The sequence below is a fragment of the Papio anubis genome, chromosome 1, assembly GCF_008728515.1.
Source record: "Papio anubis isolate 15944 chromosome 1, Panubis1.0, whole genome shotgun sequence".
In the NCBI taxonomy this organism is placed as follows: Eukaryota; Metazoa; Chordata; class Mammalia; order Primates; family Cercopithecidae; genus Papio; species Papio anubis.
In genome coordinates this window covers 20,022,775-20,048,869 of record NC_044976.1, presented here as the reverse complement: position 1 = coordinate 20,048,869, position 26,095 = coordinate 20,022,775, and the positions used below count along the sequence as shown (strand labels likewise).

General features: G+C 53.5%; 2 protein-coding genes across 8 annotated transcripts in view; one reads left to right on the top strand and one right to left on the bottom strand.

Moving 5' to 3' along the window:
* Positions 1-9,835, top strand: part of HSPG2 (heparan sulfate proteoglycan 2) — a 115,833-nt gene extending 105,998 nt beyond the window's left edge. For all 7 annotated transcript variants that reach the window (XM_021937073.2, XM_021937071.2, XM_021937069.2 and 4 more), the window contains 16 exons: positions 41-185; positions 275-374; positions 512-621; positions 746-854; positions 1,745-1,843; positions 2,234-2,455; positions 2,759-3,003; positions 3,412-3,583; positions 3,686-3,808; positions 3,919-3,975; positions 7,310-7,385; positions 7,474-7,552; positions 7,714-7,784; positions 7,886-7,969; positions 8,368-8,471; positions 8,599-9,835. In XM_021937073.2, the coding sequence (XP_021792765.2) occupies positions 41-185; positions 275-374; positions 512-621; positions 746-854; positions 1,745-1,843; positions 2,234-2,455; positions 2,759-3,003; positions 3,412-3,583; positions 3,686-3,808; positions 3,919-3,975; positions 7,310-7,385; positions 7,474-7,552; positions 7,714-7,784; positions 7,886-7,969; positions 8,368-8,471; positions 8,599-8,771 (1,969 nt within the window). In that variant the 3' untranslated portion in view covers positions 8,772-9,835. The remainder of the gene's footprint in view (positions 1-40; positions 186-274; positions 375-511; positions 622-745; positions 855-1,744; positions 1,844-2,233; positions 2,456-2,758; positions 3,004-3,411; positions 3,584-3,685; positions 3,809-3,918; positions 3,976-7,309; positions 7,386-7,473; positions 7,553-7,713; positions 7,785-7,885; positions 7,970-8,367; positions 8,472-8,598) is intronic.
* On the bottom strand, positions 9,550-20,526 carry LDLRAD2 (low density lipoprotein receptor class A domain containing 2). Its single transcript, XM_031664007.1, has 5 exons — positions 19,232-20,526; positions 16,954-17,379; positions 15,413-15,544; positions 10,414-10,627; positions 9,550-9,640 (listed from the first exon to the last, which is right to left on the bottom strand). The coding sequence occupies exons 1-5, from the start codon at positions 19,311-19,313 to the stop codon at positions 9,550-9,552; spliced, it is 945 nt and encodes a 314-aa protein (XP_031519867.1). The 5' UTR covers positions 19,314-20,526.
* Between the last annotated feature and the right edge of the window lie 5,569 nt (positions 20,527-26,095).

The following is a 26,095-nucleotide window of genomic DNA, read 5'->3' as shown; positions in this document are numbered from 1 at the left end:
CCTATCCATCTCTCCTGCCCTGGCCTGCCCCACGGAGCAGGTTCGATGCAGGCTCAGGCATGGCCACCATCCGCCACCCCACGCCACTGGCCCTGGGCCATTTCCACACCGTGACCCTGCTGCGCAGCCTCACCCAGGGCTCCCTGATTGTGGGTGACCTGGCCCCAGTCAATGGGACCTCCCAGGTGAGACCCAACCCCATCCTACTACTTCCAGCCCTCATCCCACCCCTGCCCAGCCTCTGTTGCCATTCCTGACTTCCCCACCTCCCCAGGGCAAGTTCCAGGGCCTGGACCTGAACGAGGAGCTCTACCTGGGCGGCTACCCTGACTATGGTGCCATCCCCAAGGTGGGGCTGAGCAGCGGCTTCATAGGTGAGCCCCCTCCCCACCTCCAGCTGAGGCTAGGCCTTACCTGGCTGGCTGGAAGAGCCCTGGAGAGCCTGGGAGGGCACCGCAGGTGTGGGCTGGGACACCCTGCCCTGTGCTCATCCTGCCCACTCACCTCCCAGGCTGTGTCCGGGACCTGCGCATCCAGGGCGAGGAGATCATCTTCCACGACCTCAACCTCACGGCGCACGGCATCTCCCACTGCCCCACCTGTCGGGACCGGCCCTGCCAGGTGACCCCACACCCCACATACCACCTGGCTGCCGTGGCCTCCACCCCCAGCCATGGCTGGCCCCTGTGGGGATTATGGGGGGGACTGAATGTTCTCGGCCTTATTTCTGGGGGCTGCTTTGCAGAATGGTGGTCAGTGCCATGACTCTGAGAGCAGCAGCTACATGTGCGTCTGCCCAGCTGGCTTCACCGGGAGCCGCTGTGAGCACTCACAGGCCCTGCACTGCCATCCAGGTATGCACCCCCCAGCGCCAGTCGCTGTCGCCCCAGGGCCTGCCTCTTCCCTTTGCTGCCTCCCCATACCCACCACCATCTCCACCACCGGGGCACTTCCACACACCCCACTCTTACCTGAGCACTCACCACTCCTCCCATGTACCCATCCCCCATCTCTGCTACCCAGGGGCCCTCGCCCCATCACGGCTGCTTCCTCTCCTCCATCCCTGCTGACCAGATTCTTACCACTACCCTGCCACCCAGGCACTCCCCCACCCCCAGCCCCATCTTTTTTTTTTTGAAACGAAGTTTCGCTCTTGTTGCCCAGGCTGGAGTGCAGTGGCACAATCTCAGCTCACTGCAACTTCTGCCTCTTGGGTTCAAGTGATTCTCCTGCCTCAGCCTCCTGAGTAGCTGCGATTACAAGTGTCCACCATCACCCCTGGCTAGTTTTTTGTATTTTTAGTAGAAGCGGGATTTCACTACGTTGGCCATGGCTGGTCTTGAACTCCTGACCTCAGGTGATCCACCCACCTTGGTCTCCCAAAGTGCTGGGATTACAGGCATAAGCCCCTATGCCCAGCCCCCAGTCCCATGTTATTACCGAGGTGCCCACCCCATTACCCACCACCAGGTGCCCCCCCAACCCAACACTGTTATCCAGGTCCAGTCTCTGAAGAACCTGCAGACACAGAGTCCCTCTACTGCTTCCCCCGCAGTCCTCCCCATGGCCTCTTTTGGCTCCCACCTTGCTCTGCTCAGTTCCCTCCTCCAAGGCCTCCCAGGAGGCTGGCCTATCCCTCACTAGCTGAGCCCCCCGGGGTGTGATGGGCAGGGCTCTGGCATCAGGGCCCCCCTCCCTCCAGAGTCACCTCCATGTCCTTTTCACTGGCCTGTGTGCCCCCCAGAGGCCTGTGGGCCCGACGCCACCTGTGTGAACCGGCCTGATGGTCGAGGCTACACCTGCCGCTGCCACCTGGGCCGCTCGGGGTTGCGGTGTGAGGAAGGTGAGTGGAACCAGGCCAGTGACCCTCAGAGTCCCAGTGTCAGCCGGGGAGGCTGGGTGGGGCACTCTGAAGCTGTGATGGGCCCCTACGGATGATAAAAACGATGCCCGACCCAGAGGATCTCAAAGTCACCTGGTCACGTGTCTGCCCAGGCTGAATCTCTTAGTGAGTGAGGGCCCCCAAAGAGGACCCCTGTCATATTGGAGCTCCTCCCAGGCCAGTCTGCAAGGGCAGGGGGGCTCCTATGCTGCTGTAGCTAGTGCCAGCTGGTCCTGAGCCTCTGGGCTGGGGGAGTGAGGCAGGCAGGGATCCCAGAGGAAGGCAGAGTAGCTGGACCCCACCCAAGGGTCCAGGATCCCCACTTCCTTAGCTGAGCTGTGGCTGCTGCAGGTGTGACGGTGACCACCCCCTCACTGTCGGGTGCTGGCTCCTACCTGGCGCTGCCCGCTCTCACCAACACACACCATGAGCTACGCCTGGACGTGGAGTTCAAGCCACTCGCCCCTGACGGGGTCCTGCTGTTCAGCGGGGGGAAGAGCGGGCCTGTGGAGGACTTCGTGTCCCTGGCGATGGTGGGCGGCCACCTGGAATTCCGCTACGAGCTGGGGTCAGGTAGGCACCCAGCACCAAATGCGGGGCTCTGTACGCCAAGCCTTGTGCCCCCCTCGGCTCTCCAAGCCCCAGGGAGGCGTGGGGGGATAAATGCAGGGATCAGGCCGAGTCCCCTCTTTCCGTGCCTTTCGTCTCTGTGTCACTTGAGGCCAGTCCCTAGCCCTCTCTGAGCCGTGGGCTCCTCATCTGGAATACAGAAGGCTGTAGGGCATTCCCCATCTGCTCAGGGCCCTGTTTGTGGTGGAGAGGGCAGGGAGCCCCGTGTGCCCCCATGTGCCCAACCCTGCCTGGTATCCTCCCCAGGGCTGGCTGTTCTGCGGAGCGCCGAGCCGCTGGCCCTGGGCCGCTGGCACCGCGTGTCTGCAGAGCGTCTCAACAAGGACGGCAGCCTGCGGGTGAATGGTGGACGCCCTGTGCTGCGCTCCTCGCCTGGCAAGAGCCAGGGCCTCAACCTGCACACCCTGCTCTACCTGGGGGGCGTGGAGCCTTCCGTGCCACTGTCCCCAGCCACCAACATGAGCGCTCACTTCCGCGGCTGTGTGGGCGAGGTAAGAGGAGCCTCCTCGGGACAAGCGGAGGGGAGGGGTGCCAAACCTTGTGCCTCCCTCGGCTCTCCCAGCACCTTGGCACTGGGCCCCTCCACCTGTAACCACCCATGGGCCGTGGGCCAGGATGCTGTACCTCTGAGCCTCAGTTTCCTCCTCTGTAAAATGGGCATGATCACACGTACCTTGAAGGGTTGGGCAGAGGATTGTCTGCACTGACGGATGAATGTTTCTGGCACACAGTAGGCACTCAACTCCTGTGCCTCCCTCCCCACACTGAGAATCCATGCTGCCACTCAGGGCCCAGTGTGGGCTCCCAGCTGCCCTCTGCTATATTCTTCTCCCTGCTGGTACAACCTGGGCCTCTGCCTCCCATGCCCCTTTAGTCCCTCAGTGTCCCTGTCCCCACAGGTGTCAGTGAATGGCAAACGGCTGGACCTCACCTACAGTTTCCTAGGCAGCCAGGGCATCGGGCAGTGCTATGACAGCTCCCCATGTGAGCGCCAGCCATGCCAACATGGTGCCACGTGCATGCCCGCTGGCGAGTATGAGTTCCAGTGCCTGTGTCGAGATGGATTCAAAGGTGGGAAAGCCTGCCCAGGGCACCGGAGGGGAGGGGCACAGGTGGTCAGCATCACCTCCAGCCCATGCCCACCCACCCACTCGCCTCTGCCCTGGTCCACAGGAGACCTGTGTGAGCACGAGGAGAACCCCTGCCAGCTCCGTGAACCTTGTTTGCATGGGGGCACCTGCCAGGGCACCCGCTGCCTCTGCCTCCCTGGCTTCTCTGGCCCACGCTGCCAACAAGGTACCCAGGCCTGGCTTCTCTCCACTTCATCTCTGTCTTGGGGCCCCGGGGCTCGACATAGTACCCACGGGTGTCTGTGCCCACCAATTGGACCCTGCCCTTCTCCATAGGCTCTGGACATGGCATAGCAGAGTCCGACTGGCATCTTGAAGGCAGCGGGGGCAATGGTGAGTACTTGCCATGGCCTCCTCCCCAGCTTCAGCCTCAACTCACTCTTCCAGTTACCCCACACCCTCAGTTCTGGCCTGTACGCAAAACAGCTCTATATGAGGAGCTTGCTGGGCAGAGAGACAGAATGAAGACCACAGCCATGTGGAGCTGGGGCCTGCCCCACACTTACTGGCTGGGTGACCTTGGGCAGGCCTTTGAAACCACTCTGACCTCAGTTTCCTCCTCTGTATTCATGTATTCAGTCAACAAACTATTGTATGCCCATCCTTGCCCTGGGAGCAGTAAATATATGGGAAGCCGAGGCAGGTGGATCACGAGGTCAGGAGATGGAGACCATGGTGAAAACCCGTCTCTACTAAAAATACAAAAAATTAGCCAGGCGCGGTGGCAGGTGCCCATAGTCCCAGCTACTCAGAGGCTGAGGCAGGAGAATGGCATGAAGCCAGGAGGTGGAGCTTGCAGTGAGCCATGATCGCGCCACTGCACTCCAGCCTAGGCGACAGAGCGAGACTCCGTCTCAAAAAAAATAAAATAAAATAAAATAAAAGAAGCATAAAGCAAGACCCTCCTTCCCAAGAATTCCACTGTCTGCTGAAAAGCTAAGGAAACAGTCAAGAGTGAATGCTGATTGAATGTTTATGGGCACTGTGCCTTTACAGACACATCCCTTCTTATGTATCACTAATATCATAGGCGAGGCAGTGGTATAGTGGTTAAGAGTATAGACTTGGAGCCAGCCTGCTTGGGTTCAAATCCTAGCTCTCCCACTTACTAGCTGTGGAACTTCAGGTGAGTCACTTAACCTCTCTGTGCCTCATATAAAATGGAGATGAGTAACATCTTTCCCTAATGATCTGGATAAACTTTTATGTGAGAGTAAAATTACTTAGTGCATTTTTTTTAAGGTGGAGTCTTGCTCTGTCACCCAGGCCAGAGTGCAGTAGCACAATCTCGGCTCACTGCAACCTCCGCCTCCCAGATTTAAGTGATTCTGCTGCCTCAGCTTCCTAAGTAGCTGGGATTACAGGTGCCTGCCACCACACCCAGCTAATTTTTGTATTTTTTGTAGAGATGGGGTTTCACCATGTTGGCCAGGCCGGTCTCTAACTCCTGACCTCAGGTGATCTGCCCCCCTCATCCCCCTAAAGTGCTGGAAATACGGGCATAAGCCACCGCACCTGGCCACTTAGTCCTCTTTAAATGCCTAGAACAATGTCTGGTACAGAGTCAGTACAGAATGTTAGCTGTTGTTAATATTATATTCAGCTGGCCGGGCGTAGTGGCTCACGCCTGTAATCCCAGCACTTTGGGATGCTGAAGCGGGCAGATCACCTGAGGTCGGGAATTTGACACCAGCCTGACCAACATGGAGAAACCCCATCTCTACTAAAAATACAAAATTAGCTGGGCGTGGTGGCGCATGCCTGTAATCCCAGCTACTCCGGAGGCTGAGGCAGGAGAATCGCTTGAACCTGGGAGGTAGAGGTTGCAGTGAGCCGAGATCCCACCACTGCACTCCAGCCTGGGCAACAAGAGTGAAACTTCCTCTCAAAAAAAAAAAATACTATATTCAGCTGGGCATGGTGATTGACGCCTATAATCCCAGCAGTTTGGGAGGCTGTGGCGGGCAGATTACTTGAGCCCAGGAGTTCTATACCAGCCTGGGCAACATGGCGAAATCCTGTCTCTACAAAAAAATACAAAAAGTAGCTGGGCATGGTGGCGCTCATCTATGGTCCCAGCTACTCGAGAGACAGGCAGGAGGATCACTTGAGCCCAGGAGTTCAAGATCAACCCGGGCAACACAGGGAGACCTCATCTCTACAAAAAATTTAAGAATTAGCTGGGTGTGGTGCACATGGCTGTGGTCCCAGCCGAGGCAGAAGGATCACTTGAGCCCAGGAGGTCGAGGCTGTAGTGAGCTAAGATTGTGTCACTGCACTCCCGCCTGGGCAACAGACCAAGACCCTGTCTCAAAAAAATAAAAAATAAGACTGGGTGCGGTGGCTCACACCTGTTATCCCAACACTTTGGGAAGCCAAGGTGGGTGGATCACCTGAGATCAGGAGTTCGAGACCAGCCTGGCCAACATGGCGAAACACCATCTCTACTAAAAGTACAAAAATTAGCCGGGCATGGTGGTGTGCACCTGTAGTCCCAGCTACTTGGGAGGCCAAGGCAGAAGAATTGCTTGAACCTGGGAGGTGGACGTTGTAGTGAACCAAGATTGTGCCACTGCACTCCAGCCTGGGCCACAGAGCAAGACTCCATCTCAAAACAATAAATAAAATAAGACATATCTATATATAATCTTCATTCATAGGGTTGTCGTAAGGATTGAATTTAATGCAATGGTGTCTGTGGCTGGATGGGACACTCACCACACAGGCACATCGTAGGTGCTTGGTAAATGTCAGCCGTTCTCCTCATCATTTGGCAGAGGGTAGGAGAGGGTCCCCTACTCTTGCCCCCTGCCAGAGCTACTATGGCCACTGCCAGCCTGTAGGATGGGTCGTGAACAGATAGGGCTGGGGGTGGTAGAGCCACACACAGTATGGACATCAGGGCTAAAAGGTCCAGGTTGCAATCTTAGTTCCCCCCACATCCTGGGCCAGTCACTCGCCTGAGCCTGCCTGCCCATCTGTAAGATGGAGAGAACACCAAGGCTCTGAATCATTTATTGCCATGGTCCAAGGTGACCAACCATCCCAGTGGCTCCAGACTGAGGGGTTTCTTGGGATGTGGGACTTTCAGGGCTAAAGCCAGACAGAACTTGGCAAGTAGAATGGCGCGTCACCCAACATGGATCCTGTTGACTGCACAAAATAAAATGAAATGCATTGATTTAAGGAAAGCAATTATGCTGAAGTAAAGTAATCAAAACATTTTTTAAGTTTTCTGACTTGCTCTATGTGTGCTTCTTTATTAATACATCAAATAACAAGATCCGGTGGTCTCAGTAGCTACCAGAGTTTCAAAGCAGCAATATGTGTAAATGATATTTTGAAATATTTGCAGCTACTGTAATGTGATAAGCAAATACTAGTAACAAAGTTGCAGGTCCTACCACTACTACTTTGGTTTCTTGCCTACATCTCATTGAAAGAACTGCTCAATTTCAGTGAGAAGTGAGTGAAATTGAGATGTAATGCTTTCCCATCCAAAGTCACAGGCCCCCTGAATTCTGTCGACAACTCCCTTGGGTCCCCAGGGACTGCAGGCTCAGAGCCCCCAGTCCTTCATGTTGGCGTGGAGGTGGGGGTCAGTGGAACTGACTGGGGATTGATGCCTGATGTGGCAGGTGTGGCACCATCCCCCTCTCTCCCGCAGATGCCCCTGGGCAATACGGAGCTTATTTCCACGATGATGGCTTCCTTGCCTTCCCTGGCCGTATCTTCTCCAGGAGGTGAGACTGGCGTTGGGAGAGCCCGTGGGCCTAATGGGGAGGACGGGAATCTGGGACTTCTGTCCCCTCACCCACTCTTCCTCCGCAGCCTGCCCGAGGTGCCCGAGACCATCGAGCTGGAGGTTCGGACCAGCACGGCCAATGGCCTCCTGCTCTGGCAGGGTGTGGTGAGTGTGGGCATCCGGCCAGACTCTTGGGGCTCCTGGGGCAGGAGGCTGGCTTCCTGGTGGGCCAGAGTGGTGGGGAGAGGGGAAAGCGGAGCCTCCTGGCCTCGGCAGCCTCCGCTCTCCAGGCTGGGGACCCCAGAGACCCTGTGCTTCCCTGGCAGGAGGTGGGAGAGGCCGGCCGAGGCAAGGACTTCATCAGTCTCGGGCTTCAAGATGGGCACCTTGTCTTCAGGTGGGTCCTGGCACCTGGCCCTTCCTCTCCCTTCCCTGGTCCCAGCACCCCACCCCCCCATCCTGCCCCAGCTCACACTTCTTGGGCCTGGATGACTACAGGTACCAGCTGGGTAGTGGGGAGGCCCGCCTGGTCTCTGAGGACCCCATCAATGACGGCGAGTGGCACCGAGTGACAGCACTGCGGTAAGGGACCCTGCCGGGCACTCGGGACGGGGCCCAGTGTTCTGGAGTGGGGCAGGACGCCCCCCACCATGGGCAGAGAGGCAGGCATTGAGCTCTGTGGAGACAGAATTTAAAGCCAGGAGAGGGGAGAACCCACCAGCCAGGGCTCAAGCTTCCATCTCAGACTGCACGCCGCTGGGGGCAAGCGAGCGCCCTCGGGGCAGGAGGAAACCTGGGCGCAGAAACGAGGAAGATGCCTTCATGGGGCCGATCTCTTGTTCAGCGGGGGAAAGAGAGCTTGGGGAACAGGGACAGACTTCTGAGTCTGGAATCTCGGTGCCAGAGGGAGGGGACTCTGTCGTGGCGCTGGGGAGGACCGGGGAGTTTGTGGGAAGGGGCCTGACCCAGGTCCATTGCAGGGAGGGCCGCAGAGGTTCCATCCAGGTCGACGGTGAGGAGCTGGTCAGCGGCCGGTCCCCAGGTCCCAACGTGGCAGTCAACGCCAAGGGCAGCGTCTACATCGGTAAGTCTGGGGCTCCTTCTCAGGGCAAGGGCAGGAACAGCACTCCCTTGGGGCTGGAGCTCACCCAGCCTTCCTCGCCTCCTGGGCTGCTGGAGCCCACAAGCCCTGTCCTCTCACCTCCTGGCAGGCGGAGCCCCCGACGTGACCATGCTGACCGGGGGCAGGTTCTCCTCGGGCATCACAGGCTGTGTCAAGAACCTGGTGCTGCACTCGGCCCGACCCGGCGCCCCGCCCCCACAGCCCCTGGACCTGCAGCACCGCGCCCAGGCTGGGGCCAACACACGCCCCTGCCCCTCGTAGGCACCTGCCTGCCCCACACGGACTCCCGGGCCGCGCCCCAGCCCGACAACGTCGAGTATATTATTATTAATATTATTATGAATTTTTGTAAGAAACTGAGGCGATGCCACGCTTTGCTGCTACCGCCCTGGGCTGGACTGGAGGTGGGCACGCCACCCCCACCCACACAGCTGGGCAAAGCCACAAGGCTGGCGGGCAAGGCAGGTTTGATGGGAGTAGGCGCCTCAGAAAGCCACCAGGACTTGGGGTCAGGAACGGTGGCTGGGTGGGCCCAGAACTGCCCCCACTCTCCCCCTACCCACCAATGGAGCCCCCAAGATAGAGCTGGGTGGCCTGTTTCTGCAGCCCTTGGGCAGTTCTCACTCCTAGGAGAGCCAACCTCGGCTTGTAGGCTGGTGCCCCACAGCTACCTGAGACGGGCATCGCAGGAACCTCTGCCACCCACTCAGGATTGGGAATTGTCTTTAGTGCCAGCTGTGGAGCAAAAGGCAGCTCACCGCTGGGCAGGCGGTCCCCATCCCCACCAGCTCGTTTTTCAGCACCCCCACCCACCTCCACCCAGCCCCTGGCACCTCCTCTGGCAGCGTCCCCTTCCTACCACACCCTCCTCCTGGCCTGCATTCCCACCCCCTTCTGCCAGCACACAGCCCGGGGTTCCTCCCTCAGGGGCTGTAAGGGAAAACCCACCCCAACTCTTACCAGGAGCTGCTACAGGCAGAGCCCAGCACTGAGAAGGCCCCGCCCACCGGGCCTTGCCCACCCCAGGCCACATCCCCACTCATCTGGAAGTGAAGGCCCAGGGACTCCTCAGATGCCGCTGGTGCCCAGGAAGAGCTAGTGCCTTGGGTGGGGGAAAGCAGAACTCACAACTGGGAGAGAGAGGAGGGGGATATGACCACCGACCACCCTGCCCCATCTGCGGGAGCCTGAAGATCCAGCTCGAGTGCCATCCCGCCAGTGGCTCCCAGACTGTGGGGTTGGGACGCCTGGCCTCTGTGTCCTAGAAGGGACCCTCCTGTGGTCTTTGTCTTGATTTTTCTTAATAAACGGTGCTATCCCCGCCAGGGGCCTCCCGTGTCTTTGATGAGGACTTCACTCAGTGGAGTCTGTGGGTGGGGCAGAGCAGGGCAGGCGAGATCTGGGGGTGAAGCAAGGTGTTTTTGGATCAGTGAGGCTCCCAGACCCCCAACCCTGTGAGGCAGGAATCGTCCTATTTTCTGGAGGGGCAACTGAGTCTCAGAGGGTCAGGAGGCCTGTCCAACATCAGACAGAGAGCCAGGTTAGAACCCGAAGAGTCTGTCTGACCCCAGAGCCTAGTCTCATTCCCATGTGCCCAAAGCCCTCTAGGGATGGCCTCCCTGACCCTGGAAGGCTGGGCCACTCAGCTGCAGCCCCCTGGGGAGACCTGGCTGGGACATGGGTAGCAAATGGCAGATGTGCTGCAGCAGAGGCAGAGGCCACAGGCGCCAGGTTGCGAGGCCAGCCAGCTAGGAGAGCACCAGCACCAGAGGAGGCCCATGAGGAGGCCAGCAGAAGCCAGGAGCATCGAGGAGGCCAGCACCACCCCTCGGAGCTGGGGGCCTGTGGGAGGAGAAAGTCCACTCAGGCCTTGGCCTGGGCCCACTGCCCCTGTCTCCATCACCTGGAGAGGGACAGGTGTGATTTTGGCAGGGAGAGTAGGAGCAGGGTGTAACCTTCCAAAGCTGCGTCCTGTCTCGTGGGGTCCCTGCCTGCTGGGGGACTCCTCTCAGCTGCAATCCGGAGGGATCCTGCGGACCCAAGAGCTGGAGAGGGAGTCGGAGAGCTGGAGGTGTGGTGGTCTGTACTTCCTGTCTCGCTGGCCACCGGAGAGGGACCTACATGGGAAAGAACAGAACTAGCACACTGAGAACTGCCCTTTCTGGGGCACTTGCGTGTTTCATTCAGTCTTCACAAGACTTCCCTAGTTTGTCACTCTTTGTGTTTCCATTTTACAGAGAGGTTGTCACTTGCCAAGGTCACTTAGCTGGAAGTGATAGGAGGACTTGAATTCACACGGTCTGGCTCCAGGGCCTACGGTCTATGAGTGGAGCTACTTCTCAAGGAAGAGGGTGTACATGTACTGAGCATTGAGGCAGGGTCTCATTCTGTCGCCCAGGCTGGAATCCAGTGGCGCAGTCACCACTCACTGCAACTTCTGCCTCCCAGGCTCAAGCGATCCTCCCAGCTCAGCCTCCTGAGTAGCTGGGACTACCAGCACACACCACCACACCTGACTAATTTTTTTATTTTTTGTAGAGACAGGATCTCACTATGTTGCCCAAGCTGGTCTTGCCTCCTGAGCTCAAGCGATCCACCTGCCTTAGCCTCCCAAAATGCTGGGATTACAGGCATGAGCCACCATGCCCAGCCATGAGCATTTTCTGTACATCAAGCACCACACTCTGTGCTGGGCCCTTTACCTATGTATGCAGCTTACAGTTTACGACACTTCTGAAGGGTGAGGTTTATCCGCATTTCACAGATAAGGAAACTGAGCCATGCAGGTTCATTCTTCCATTCATTTGACTAGTATTCCTTGAGCATCTCCTATGCCCCAGGCATGGCTCTAGCAACTGGGGGATACAACCATAAGCACATGACAAATATATCTTCATGGAACTGGGAGTTTAGTGTGGGGAGAAACAAAACACGTGAATAGAATTTCGGTCCATAGGAAACACGTGCTAGTGAGAAAAATTACTCATGTTGGTGGGGGCAGGGCTGCTGCTTTTCTTACTGTGGCAAAGCACATAACATTTACCATTTAACCATGGTTAGGGGTACAGTTCAGTGGCATTAAATATATTCTGATAGGGTTTGGATCTGTGTTCCCACCCAAATCACAGGTCAAATTGTAATTCCCAGTGTTGGAGGTGGGGCCTGGTGGGAGGTGATTGGATCATGGGAGTGGATTTCTCATGAATAGTTTAGCACCAACCCCTTAGTGCTGTTCTCATGATAGTGAGTTCTTGCAAGATCTGGTTGTTTAAAGTGTGCAGTGCCTCCCCACTCTCTCTCTCCTACTCTGGCTGCACCTGCTCCCCTCGCCTTCTGCCAAGATTGTAAGTTTCCTGAGGCGTAAGTTTCCTGAGGCATCTCCAGATGCTGAGCAGATGCCTGCATCATGCTTCCTGTACAACCTGCAGAACTGTGAGACAATTAAACCTCTTTTCTTTATAAATTACCCAGTCTCCGGTGTTTTTTTATAGCAATGCGAGGACGGACTAATACACATTCACACTGGGCAGCCATCACCGCCGTCCATCTCCAGAACTTTGCATCTGCCTGAACTGAAACTCCATCAATTCCATTACCTCCATATCCTCCTTGTCCCCACCTCCCCAGCCCCTGGTGACCATGGCTCTACTTCCTGTCTCTGTGATTTTGACTATTCTAATATGCATATTAGAATATAATAATATATTAACAGTTATTAATAATATAACTTCTTTTTTTTTTTTTTTTTTTAGGAGGAGTTTTGCTCTTGTTGCCCAGGCTGGAGTGCAATGGAGTAATCTTGGCTCACCAAAACCTATGCCTCCTGGGTTCAAGCGATTCTCCTGCCTCAGCCTCCCAAGTAGCTGGGACTACAGGCATGTGCCACCACGCCCGGCTAATTTTGTATTTTTAGTACAAATGGGGTTTCTCCATGTTGGTCAGGCTGGTCTCTAACTCCCCACTACAGGTGATCCGACCGTCTTGGCCTCCCAAAGTGCTGGGATTACAGGCGCAAGCCACTGCACTTGGCCAGGGTTGCTATTTTTATATAAAGGAGTCAGGGAAGAACTTAACTAGAGACCCACCGGGAAGCAAAGGAATGAGCTTGCAATGCAGATCTCAGAAGAAAAGTCTGGTAGAGGACACAGCTACTACAAAGGCCAGAACAAGGCCGGAGTGTGGAGGGGAGGCAGGGCCAGGGAGGAGGTGGGGCCAGGGAGGAGGCAGGGTCGGGAAAGAAGAGGCGGGGCCAGGAAATAAGGGGCAGGGCCAGATCGTGCAGGGCTTTCCAGCCGGAGGGAGGCTTTGCCTTCGTTGAGCGAGATGAGGGTTTTGAGCAGGAGAGTGACATAACCTGAGTTACTGCTTTAAAAGGTTCCTCTGGCGGGGAAGCATAACTCCCCACTCAAGTGGGCTATACATAGTGACTTCCCAAGAATACAGTGGGGAAAGATGGGGCCAAAAGTAACAGTGGAGAAATCAAGCAGACACAACTTCAGCCAGGCGGTCAAGGTCAGCGTCAACCACCACCCAACACCACCCAACACCAAAGTCATGTTGGGCGTGTGTGCCTTTGATATGATGTGATAAATATGGTATTTCACTTCTGTGAACTGTAACTCCAGTCTTATTATGAGAAAAGTACCAAATAAATCCCAATAGTGGGGCATCCTACAAAATCCCTGAGCAGTACTCACAACTGTCAAGGTCATCAAAAACAAGGAAATCCTGAGAAACTGCTACTGCCAAGGGGAGCCTAAAGAGGCATGATGACTATTAATGAACGTAACATGAGGCTGGGCGCAGTGGCTCACGCCTGTAATCCCAGCACTTTGGGAGGCCAAGGCGGTGGATCACTTGAGGTCAGGAGTTAGACCAGTCTGGCCAACATGGCGAAACCCCGTCTCTATTAAAAATACAAAAATTAGCTGGGTGTGGTGGTGTGCACCTGTAATCCCAGCTACACGGGAGGCTGAGGCAGGAGAATTGCTTGAACCCGGGAGGCGGAGGTTGCAGTGAGCCGAGATCATGCCACTGCAGTCTATCTAGCCTAGGCAACACAGCAAGACTCCATCTGAAAAAAAGTAATAAAATAAATAAATAAATAAGTGTAACGTGAGATGCTGAATGGGATCCTGGGACAGAAAAAGGACATTAGGCAAAAACTAGGGAAAACTGAATACACTGTGGACTTTAGTTAATATTGCTTCATTAATTAAAACAAATGTCTCATACTAATGTAAAATGTCAATAATAGCACCCAAACTGAGTGCTGGGTATATGAGAATTTTCTGTACTATCTTCTCAATTTTTTTGTAAATCTAACACTGCCCTGAGAAATGAAGTTCATGCAATCCCAGCACTTTGGGAGGCCAAGGCGGGAAGATCACTTGAGCCCAGGAGTTCGAGACTAGCCCTTGCAATATAGTGAGACCTCATCTCTACAAAAAACACAAAAATTAGCTGGGCATGGCAGCGCACGGTGTAGTCCCAGCTGCTCTGGAGGCTGAGGTGGGAGGAACTGAGCCCAGGAAGCAGAGGTTGCAGTGAGCCGAGATGGTGCCACTGCACTCCAGCCTGGAAAACAGAATGAGACCCTATCTCAAAACACTAAACAAATAAATAAATAAACAAGTTCATTTGAAAGCAAAAGAAGCCTCCCCCAGGCTTCCATGGGAAGAACATGCTGTCAGAGGCAAAGGACAGAAGGAGGGAGACCAGTTCAGAAGTTATTAGAACAACCCAGACGAGAACTGGTGGTGGCTCAAACCAGGTGATGGCAGAGCAGGTGTGAGAAGGGTCAGAGCCTGGAGAGTTTTCGAAGGACTTGTCGCTGGCTTGGTTATGGGTTATAGGCTATGGGTTGAGCGGGGAGTAAAAGATGACTCAGTGTGAGGCCTGGGCATCTGGAATGTGAAGCTGCTGCTCAGTGAGAGGGAAGCAGGATGCAGGGAGGGCTGTGGACCAGGAGTCCAGTGTGGGGCAAGTTAAGTTTGAGATTTCACCTATACATCCACGCAGAGATGCTGAGCAGGGAGAAGGTTATGTAGCTGAAGTTCAAAGACAAGTCCCGCTGGTGATACAATATAAATGAGATCCACAAGGGAATGAGCCTGGATGGAGGACAATGGGACATAGGACCTGGGTCTCATGGCACAAAGCAGACAGCATCAGGGAAATGACCAGGAACCTCCAAAGATGGCTGAGCGGGGGATGGGGAAGCTAAGTATGTGGGGTTCTGGGAAACTGTGTTTCACCCCTGTTCAACTGTACCTGGCAGCCCTACCTCCATCCCACTCCTCACTGGGTGTGGTGGGCAGGTGGAACATCTCTAGATCCCCAGGAAGGTTATTCCTGGGTGATTTATTCTGGTCCCTTCCACCAACCCTAGCCCTCCTATCCCACTCCCCTGTCTACAGAGATCATTCCTGCTCATTTTACTCACTGGCTTTATGACCTTGGTCAAGTCACTTCTCTCTAGGCCTCAGTTTCCCAATCTGTAAAGTGTGGGAGTCAGACTGGATTGATGGTTTTCAAATTATGTCTTGAGGGTGACACTCAGGGCCCTCAGAGAGACATGAGGCAGCCAGAGCCCCAGGACCACCATCCAGTTAAGCAGAGGGTATCTCCTTTGAACGTCTTGGGCCTCCGTGCCAGGTCCCATTTAGCAAAAGTTTCCACCACTAAAGCATCATTTGGAATCTGCCGGATGCGATACATCTGCAGCGTAGCTCTCTGCCTGACTGCTCTGCCCCTCCAGCCCTTGGCCTAAGCCGATTCCACACTTTCGCTTTCCTCTCTCCTGCCTCCCCACCCGGGCCCTGCCCTAGGGAAGGGGAGTTACAGCCGGCCAGGCTTCCTTCCAGCTGTTCGGTAGGGCCCAGTCCGTACCCCGCACTGACCTCTGCAGTCAGCTGGTGGCCAGGAGCCCTGGTCACTGCCGTCGCCACAGTTGTCCATGCCCCAGGGGTCACACACGAGGCTTGAGGGGATGCACCTGCCATTCTGGCAGCGGAAGTAGGCACCACAAGGTCCTGAGGCCAGAAGCGGAAGCCTGAGGTGAGGATCCTGGTCCGGCCCACGACACAGCAGGGTGTGTGGTCCCATGGTGACAATGTGGGGGTGTGGGCAGGAGATAGCTGCTGTTGAGGATGCGGATGAGAGCATGGGTGAGTGTTTCAGGGGGAGGAGGGTGGAGGACAGCAGCTAACACGTACTGACTTCCAGGCACAGCTGTAAATACTTCACATCCTGGCCCATTGAGGCCCCACAATACCCTTATGGGGCAAGTACTGTTATTAATTTTATTATTTTTTAATTATTATATTTTAAAAATTTGTTGTTGTTGTTTTAGGCAGGTCTCTCTCTGTCACCCAGGCTGGTCTTGAATTCCTGAACTCAAGTGATCCTCATGCCTTGGCCTCCCAAAGTGCTGGATTACAGGTGTAAGCCAGGGCGCCCAGTCGGGTGAGTATTATTAATTGCAGTTCCAAGAGGCCCCTTTCCTGGCTTGAGTTGGTTTCTGCTGCCTACAGGCCTGGAGAGTCCTGACCACACCCTTCTCAAACATCTGAAGGGCTGACCCAGCGCGGAGCAGCCAGCATGTGGCATGAGAGCGTGGGAGCTGTGTGTAAGCATGCAAGGTGGTACTGGGTGCATATGAGGTGTGTGATAATGGTGAGTGTGCACTGTGAGGCGTGTGCTGCAGTGAGTGAAAGGCATGAGTGTGGAGTGTGTGGGGGCGATGAGGTGCGTGGGTTGCATGTGTCGTGTGTGTGGATGTCAGAGTGTGAGGTGTGTACATGTGTGGGAGTTCTGTGTGAATGTGTGTGGGGAGGAAGTTGTGTGTGTGTGTGTGTATGTGTGTGTGCACTGGGGCTGGTAGGACAGTCTGGCACACACATCCACGGTAGCCAGATTTATATGGTTGACTCTTTTTTTTGAGACGGAGTCTCGCTCTGTCGCCCAGGCTGGAGTGCAGTGGCCGGATCTCAGCTCACTGCAAGCTCCGCCTCCCGGGTTCATGCCAGTCTCCTGCCTCAGCCTCCCAAGTAGCTGGGACTACAGGCGCCGCCACCACGCCCGGCTAGTTTTTTGTATTTTTTTAGTAGAGATGGGGTTTCACCGTGTTAGCCAGAATGGTCTCGATCTCCTGACCTTGTGATCCGCCCGTCTCGGCCTCCCAAAGTGCTGGGATTACAGGCTTGAGCCACCGTGCCCGGCCTATATGGTTGACTCTTAAGATCCGGGAGGTCCCTTATTGTGACCCTGCCACTAGCCACTACCTTCTTCCCTCCCTTTAGACCCAGTCCCTGCCACCTTGTGCTTCGGGCGCCCGCGCCATTCCCCTGTTGGCAGCAGCCCTCCCCGGGGCCCCCACTGTGGCCCCAATCCCGCATGGCCTCTGCATAGGGCCCCGTCCCGGCCTTCAGCCCCAGCTCACCCAGACGGAAAGAGGTGCCTTCGCCCACGAAGTCCACGCGGGGCTGGCGGCCTCTCGTGACCAGGCGCAGGCCTAGGAAGGGCCCGGAGGATGCCACGGGGACCGGGATGGTCAGGCCGCAGAGGGCGGACCCCAGGGGCCGGGGCGCCCCCGGCGGGCCCTCGTAGAACTGCAGGTAGGAGCCGGGGGCGCACGGGCCGGCCGGGGCCGGGGAGGAGGTGTTGAGCGCCGGGGGCGCGGGGGTCAGGCTGTAGACCAGGAAGAAGCGGAACTGGAAGCGGATCCAGTCGCCGGGGGCCGCCGCCTGCATCCAGAGCCAGCAGTCCGTGTCCGGAGCCACGAAGTAGAACCTGAGCGAGGCGGCATGCGAGCGCAGCAGCAGCCCGTCCCCCTGCCACGTCTGCCCGCACAGGTCCGCCAGGTCGGCTGCAGCGGAAGGCACGGACCCTGGAGCCGCGCGGCGCGACCCCGAACTCGACTCTGCCCCCTGCCGGCTGTGTGATCCACTAGCCCTCTCTGAGCCTCAGTTTCCTTATCGGTAAGATGGGGATGATTAAGCAATCTCAGAATGATTGTGAGGACTAAATGATTTAATTTAATTTAATTCAAATCTACAATCCCTTATTCAAAACCCTAAGATGCGGGGCCAAGCACGGTGGCTCACGCCAGTAATGCCAGCACTTTGGAGGCCACGGCAGGTGGATCACCTGAGGTGAGGAGTTTGAGACCAGCCTGGCCAACATGGTGAAACCCCGTTTCTACAAAAAATTAGCCGGGCGTGGTGGCACGCACCTGTAATCCCAACTATTTGAGAGGCTGAGGCAGGAGAATTTCTTGAACTCGGGAGGCGGAGGTTGCAGCAAGCCAAGATCGCGCCACTGCACTCTAGCCTGGGCAACACAGCAAGACTCCATCACAAAAAAAAAAAAAAAAAAAAGGAGAGCTGTGTGATAAGGAGCCCCTTTTCTTCCTGCTTTTGAAAGTTGCTGACTGAGGATGAGGACGGGATGTCCAGAGCTGCAGCAGCCATTTTGCAAAGATGAGGTCAGAGCATTTCAGAGGAACAGTGACATTGTTGAGCCGTTGAGTTAACCATCTCTGGAATTACCTATGACCACTCTTAAGTGAAACAGCAAATATCCTACCATTTAAGCCCCATTTAGTTTGTTGTCTGTTACTTACAGCCCAAAATATCCTCACTGGTACAGGGTTGTTGTGAGGATTAAATGAGATGATGTGTGAGTACTCAAAGTAGCCCTGATTTCTGTAAAGACAGAGAGAAAAGAGTAGGTGGGTTTTCTGGTGCAAGATAGGGACCAGTGGGTGCTTGAGGACCAGTCAGGATAAGGGTCTTTGAGGAAAAAAATCCTTCATCAGAGCTCAGGATATGAAGCACTTTCCAATATTTGGTATTTCTCTGCTAAAGCCAGAGCCCACCGTGAAGGTACATAGAGCAGGCATGGAGTTTAGAGAGTAAGCAAATTGGGCACCCCTTTGTTTTTTGTTTTTTTTTTTTTGAGACGGAGTCTCTCTCTGTTGCCAGGCTGGAGTGCAGTGGTGCAATCTCGGCTCACTGCAGCCTCCGACTCCCTGGTTCAAGCGATTCTCCTGCCTCAGCCTCCCAAGTAGCTGGGATTACAGGCAGATGCCACCATGCCCAGCTAATTTTTGTATTTTTAGTAGAGATGGGGTTTCACCATGTTGGCCAGGCTGGTCTCGATCTCCTGACCTCCTGATCCGCCCACCTCAGCATCACAAAGTGCTGGGATTACAGGTGTGAGCCACCATGCCCGGCCAGGAATTGGGCACCTTTTATGTGCCAGGCATTGTGAAGTGTCTTGCGTGGCTTATCTCATCTTATATGCACAATAATCATTGCCTTTAAGGGGCAAGGGCCTATTATTTTCATTTTACTGCCAAAGAAATTCAGACAGAGAGTTGAAACAATGATCTCAAAGGTACAAACAGAAGAAGTGGCAGAGTGTGTAAATGCAGCTTTTCTGAATCCAAAGCCTACAGAGTTTTGCAAAGCAGGCCCTGAGGGCTGTTCTGCCCGCTCCCAGACTCCTGCTTCTAGGTGAGTGGGAGGTCCAGCCTTCCAGAAGGCTTAGGGTTGGACTTGGGGATGCCAAGCAAACTGGAAACACAGTTTCCCAGCCTCCTCCAACTCAAAAGGTCTCAGCCCAGCAAGATGAGTGCTGACTGGGGAGACATATTCTCTAAGGATGGTGGGGGCCCAAGTCTTCTGGGTACCCCAACCAAGCCCCCTCATACTTACCTGTCTCCAAAGCAGTTGCAGTCAGGGCGGCTGCCCCCAGCAAGAGCAACCTTTGGGGCAACTGCAGAAGACAAGCCTCCATCCAGGCTCTGCTGTGCCCAGCAATGGGGCAGACCCACAGAATCTTCAGCTTGGGGTTTCTGGGGAGACTGGGGTATGGGGCCTGGTCAGGCCAGCAGGGAGGCTGGTGGGACACAAGGAGAAGAAGGAGACAAGTCCTCCAGCCCCCTGGTCTCTTCAGTATGATCTTTGTGCTCCGCCTTCCAGATCCTCCTCCTTTGGTTCAGAACTGTGTCCAGGGGTTGCCATGGAGATTTGGGGCCAGGGCTAGAGCCTGGGGAGAGGAGGCAGGGAGGAGATCTGCTCCCCTTCTGCCAGACAGGAATCAGGAAACTCAGATCCGGTTCAGCCACAGGGTTTCTGGGAGGAGGACCTGCAGGATATGCTACCTTCCTAGATCAGTTGTCACCTTAGGGACTGAGCTTCAGGGAGGTCCAGGACACCAAAGGAGCCTCTCCGAGGGCCTAGAGAGCAGCAGGCAGCAAAGGAGTACTGGACCAGGAGTCTGCTCTATTACCAACAAGCCATTCCTGCCTCAGGGCCTTTGCACTCATAGATCCCTCTGTCTGGAGTGTTTTCCCCCCATAGCAGTGCACGGTTGACTTCTTCAGGTCATCAGGTTGTGGCTCATATGACACCTCCACAGACCACACTCTCCTGACCACCTCTCCATCTAAATTAACACTCTCTCTCTCCTTGTCACTCAGTCACATCTCAAATGTATCATCCCAGCACTCTCTGGAATTATTTTGCTTATTCATTTCTTGTTGTATATATTGCCCACTGGCCTCCAATAAATTATATTCCATGAGTATCTTGTTTACCTCTGAACCCCTATGTCATAGCACAGCCACTGGCACAAAGCAGGCACCCAGGAAATAATGAAGGAATAAGTGTGTGACATTAAACAAATGACCCTTTTTTCTGGATTTTACTTCCCCATGTGTAAAATTAATACCCTGGACTAATTCAGACTTTTTCAAAACGTGTTATTAGTAGAACAATTTTTTTTCAAAAGGTATCTTACAAGGAACCTTAATCTAAAAACTGAAGCTTTTCGAGCCCTGGCATCCTTCTCTGGAAAATGGGATAATGACAATTCCAACCACATACTTACATTGTAAGAATTAAGTAACTTGGCCCAGCGTGGTGGCTCACGTCTGTAATCCCAGCACTTTGGGAGGCCGAGGTGGGTGGATCACAAGGTCAGGAGTTCAAGGCCAGCCTGGCCAACATAGTGAAACCCCATCTCTACTAAAAATACAAAAAAAATTAGCTGGGCATGGTGGCACATGCTTGTAGTCCCAGCTACTCGGGAGGCTGAGGCAGGAGAATCGCTTGAATCCGGGAGGCAGAGGTTGCAGTGAGCCGAGATTGTGCCATTGCACTCCAGCTTGGGCAACAGAGTGAGACTTCATCTCAAAAAAAAAAAAAAAAAGAATTAAATAACTTAATACAAGTTGGGTACTTGGGATAGTGTCTATCATGTAGTAAAGTATTCAATGTATGTCAGCTTGAATGATGATCATTAATGTCATCATTATTATTTAAACAGAGGTTTCAAGTGTGGGCGAGGGGAGGAGCTAAGCAGCCCAAATTGGCAGTGCCTGAGACACCACCTCAAAATCCCAGGAATCCATGAGAAGGTTAAAACCCCTGGACCTGGCCTGGCACAGTGGCTCACACCCATAATCCCATCACTTTGGGAGGCCAAGGCAGGCGGATCACCTGAGGTTGGGAATTCGAGACCAGCCTAGCCAACATGGTGAAACCCCATCGCTACTATAAATACAAATATCAGCCGGGTGTTGTGGCACATGCCAGTAATCCCAGCTACTCAGGAGGCTGAGGCACAAGAATCGCTTGAACCCAGGAGGCGGAGGTTGCGGTGAGCCGAGATTGCACCACTGCACTCCAGCCTGGGCAATAAAGGAAAAAAAAAAAAACCACCTCTGGACCTATTATTCCCTAACAGCTCTCCCTCCTGGAGCGGTCATTTGATGCAACCTTGATTTCCTACGGTGCATGATGTCCAAATCTGTGCCCCTGGGGGACTCCGAGAAGACTCAAATCTTCCCTCAGCAAGAATGAATTTATCATGAAGCCCACTGAAGTTTAAACTTTAGAACTCATCACTTGCATGGGATTATATGTTTTGTTTGTTTGTTTGTTTGTTTTTTGAGATGGAGTCTCACTCTGTCACCCAGGCTGGAATGCAGTGGCATGATCTCAGCTCACTTCAACCTCCCAGGCTGGAGTGCAGTGGTGTGATATCAGCTCACTCCTACCTCCCAGGCTAGAGTGTGGTGGCACAGTATCAGCTCACTGCAACCTCCGCTTCCCGGGTTCAAGAGATTCTCCTGCCTCAGCTTCCTGAGTAGCTGGGAGTACAGGCGCGCGCCACCACACCCAGCTAATTTTTTATTTTTAGTAGAGACGGGGTTTCATCATGTTGGTCAGGCTGGTCTCAAACTCCGGACCTCAGGTGATTCGCCCACCTCGGCGTCCCGGAGTGCTGGGATTACAGGAGTGAGCCACCACGCCTGGCCGGGATTATATGTTTTTATAAAATTTGCAAAAGTAAGAATGGTTATAAACTTTCAGTTTTGCAAGATGAAAATGTTTTAGAGATCTGTTGCACAGTAATGTGAAAATACTTAACACTACTGAACTGTACACTTAGAATGGCTAAGACAAGCCAGGTGCAAGGCTCACACCTTTAATCTCAACACCTTGGGAGCCTGAGGCGAGAGGATCACTTGAAACCAGGAGTTCAAGACCAACCTGGGCCTGTAATCCCAGCTTTTTTTTTTTTTTTGAGACGGAGTCTGTCACCCAGGCTGAGTAGTGGCACCATCTCGCTCACTGCAAGCTCTGCCTCCTGTTCACGCCATTCTCCTCCGCCTCAGCCTCCGAAAGTAGCTGGGACTATGCACCACCACCATGCCCGCTAATTCTTTTTTTTTTTTTTTTGAGACGGAGTCTCGCCTGTCGCCCCAGGTTGGAGTGCAGTGGCCAGATCTCAGCTCACTGGGCAAGCTCCTCGGGCCTCTGCAGTTATTCTCTGCCTCAGTCTTCCCGAGTAGCTGGGACTACAGGCTCACCACTCCCCTGCTAGTTTTTGTATTTTTTTAGTAGAGACGGGGTTTCACCGTTAGCCAGGATGGTCTCTGATCTTCTCGGACCTCGTGATCCGGCCACACTGCCTCCCAAAGTGCTGATTACAGGCGGTTTCGCCCAGCGCTCGGCCAATTTTTTGTATTTTAGTAGGACGGGGTTTCACCTCGTGTTACCTAGATGGTCTCGATCTCCCTGACTCTGATCTCGGTCACTGCCTTCCAAAGTGCTGGGATTACAGGCGTGAGCCACCGCGGCTCCAGCTGTAATCCCAGCTACTCAGGAGGCTGAGGCAGGAGACTCCCTTGAACCCAGGAGGCGGAGGTTGGTGAGCCAAGATCTAGCCACTGCACTCCAGCCTGGGCGACAGAGACTCCATCTCAAAAACAAAAACAAAAACAAAAAAAGACCAAATCACGCAACATAGCTAAACCCCTGTCTCACAAACATTAAAAGTTTAAAATTTAAAATTCAGTGGTACCTATACTCCTAGCTGTACTATAGTTAGTCAGGAGGCTAAGGCAGAAGGATCACTTGAGTCCAGAAGCTTGAGGTTACAGTGAGCTATGATCATGACACTGCACTCCAACCTAGGCAACAGAGCAGACCCTATCTCAAAAAAAATGGTTCAGATAGTTAAGTTTTGTTATGTATTTTCTTGCCATAATTTTTTAAAATTTTGCAAACATAAGGGGTACATGTTCTCAGGACCCCTTGATACTGTGCCTCAAGCCAATTAAAATTTTTTAAAAATAAAAATAGGGTCAGAGTGGTGGCTCACTCCTGTAATCCCAGGACTTTAGGGAGGCCAAAGTGGGTGGATCACTTGAGGTCAGGAATTCAAGACCAGCCTGGCCAACCTGGTGAAACCGCATCTCTACTAAAAATACAAAAATCAGCTGGGCATGGCCGGGCATGGTGGCTCACGCCTGTAATCCCAGAACTTTGGGAAGCCAAGGCAGGCAGATTGCCTGAGATCAGGAGTTCGAGACCAGCCTGACCAACATGATGAAACCTTGTCTCTACTAAAAATACAAAAATTAGCCAGGCATGGTGGTGGGCACCTGTAATCCCAGCTACTTGGGAGGCTGAGGCAGAGAATTGCTTGAACCTGAGGCGGAGGCCGCAGGAGCTGAGACTGGGCTTACTGGGTGCAATCTTAAATCCTTGGGTGGATAGAATGAGACTCCATCTCAAAAAAAAAATTTTAACTGGGTGTGTGGTGGCAGGTGTGCCTGTAATCCCAGCTACTTGGGAGGCTGAGGCAGGAGAATTGCTTGAACCTGGGAGGCGGAGGTTGCAGTGAGCTGAGACTGGGCCATTGCACTCCAACCTGGGTGATAGAATGAGACTCCATCTCAAAAAAAAAAAAAATTTTAACTGGGTGTGGTGGCAGGGGCCATGTGCGGTGGCTCACACGTGTAAACCCAGCACTTTGGGAGGCCGAGACAAGCAGATCACCTGAGGTCAGGAGTTTGAGACAAGCCTGGCCAACGTGGTAAAACCCCATCTCTACTAAAAATACAAAAATTAGCAGGTGTAGGGGTGTGCATGTGGATTCCCAGCTACTTGGGAGGCTGAGGCAGGAGAATTGCTTGAAGGCAGGAGAATTGAACCTAGGAGGCAGAGGTTGCAGTGAGCCAAGGTTGCGCCATTGCACTCCAGCCTGGGTGACAGAGTGAGACTCCGTCTCAAAAAAATAAAAATAAGTTAATTAAAATAAAATAAAATATTAAAATAAAAATTTTGTAAACATAAGATATTTTAACCATAGTTAGTTCAGACTTTTTTTCTCTTTCCACTCTCGAACTGTCCTTCATCACACCTCACTTTATAGCAGGTGGCCACAGGTGTTTTGAAATCCGGCTGGGGAGAGGCTGATTTGGGTTTAGGGCTGGGGGCGAGTGTATTTACGAGATTCTGGCCCTTTGCGGGTACAGTTACATTATTGCTAGGTGCTCCAGGTGGCATTCGGGAATATTCCTGATGCCACTGTGCTGTCTTCCTGAGTGTTGTGCTCTGAAGGTGCTGAATCAGAGATGATATGATGCCCAGCCCCAGGAGTACAAGGGCATTGTAAGAGAAATAAAATCTGAAATGCAGGAAGCCAGAAATAGTGTGTGGAAAATCCTTCCAAATACACAGCTCACATATGTAAGATATTTTATAGCAGTTGCTCCAAATGTAACAACAATCATTAAGAGTTAAAATAATCTTACCAACGATGAATTGCAAAGCTGAAGGAAAATAATTCCTAAACTATCACTAATAAAAAACTAATTTTGATCAATCATGGTAGAGGAAAGGCTGAATTATCTTTCCAGTCCTGCTATAAAAATATCCTGGCCAGGCCAGGCGCGGTGGCTCAAGCCTGTAATCCCAGCGCTTTGGGAGGCCAAGACGGGCAGATCACGAGGTCAGGAGATCGAGACCATGCTGGCTAACACGGTGAAACCCCGTCTCTACTAAAAAATACAAAAAACTAGCCGGGTGAGGTGGCGGGCGTCTGTAGTCTCAGCTACTCAGGAGGCTGAGGCAGGAGAATGGCATAAACCCGGGAGGCGGAGCTGGCAGTGAGCTGAGATCCGGCCACTGCACCCCAGCCTGGGCAACAGAGCGAGACTCTGTCTCCAAAAAAAATAAATAAATAAAAATAAAAATATCCTGGCCAGGCGCAGTGGCTCACACCTATAATCCCAGCCCTTTGGGAGGCCGAGGCGGGCAGATCGCGAGGTCAGGAGTTTGAGACCAGTCTAGCCAACAGGATGAAACCCCATCTCTACTAAAAGTACAAAAAAATAGCTGGGCATAGTGGCAGGCGTCCATAATCCCAGCAACTCAGGAATCTGGGGCAGGAGAATCATTTGAACCTAGGAGACGGAAGTTGCCGTGAGCCGAGATCATACCATTACACTCCAGCCTGGGCAACAGGGCGAGACTCCCTCTCAGAAACAAACAAAAAATCCTACTGCCCAGGCACAGTGGTTCATGCTTGTAATCCCAACACTTTGGGAGGTGGAAGTGGGAGGATCGCTTGAGGCTAGGAGTTCGGGACCAGCCTGGGCAACATAGTGACCAAACCCCATCACTACAAAAAGCATAAAAATTAACAGGCGTGGAAGCATGCATCTGTAGTCCCAGCTACTTGGAAGGCTGCAGCAGGAAGATTGCTTGAGCCCTGGAGTTCAAGCTGCAGTGAGCTATGATCATTCCACTGCACTCCACCCTGGGCAACACAGCAAGACTCCATCTAGCAAAAAAAAAAAATAGAGAAAATATCGTACAGTTGCTATCACATAAAGAATCAAAAAGTGTGCAGCCAAAAAAAAAGTGGCATGCCGTGCTGAGGCTCACACCTGCAATCTCAGCACTTTGGGAGGCTGAGGTGGGAGGACTGCTTGAGCCCAGGAGTTCAAGATCAGCCTGGGCAGCATTGTGAGACCCTGTCTCTATTTGAAAAAAAAAAAAAAAGTATTATAGAAGAATGTTAAGCAGTTAACAAAAAATTGTTATTATTTTGGATTTTATATTATTTGTCTTATTTGTCAGCTTTTTACATTTCAAGACTTGTTGGGCTGGGCGCGGTGGCTCAAGCCTGTAATCCTAGCACTTTTGGGAGGCCGAGATGGGCAGATCACGAGGCCGAGGATCGAGACCATCCTGAGTTAACACGGGTGAAACCCCGTC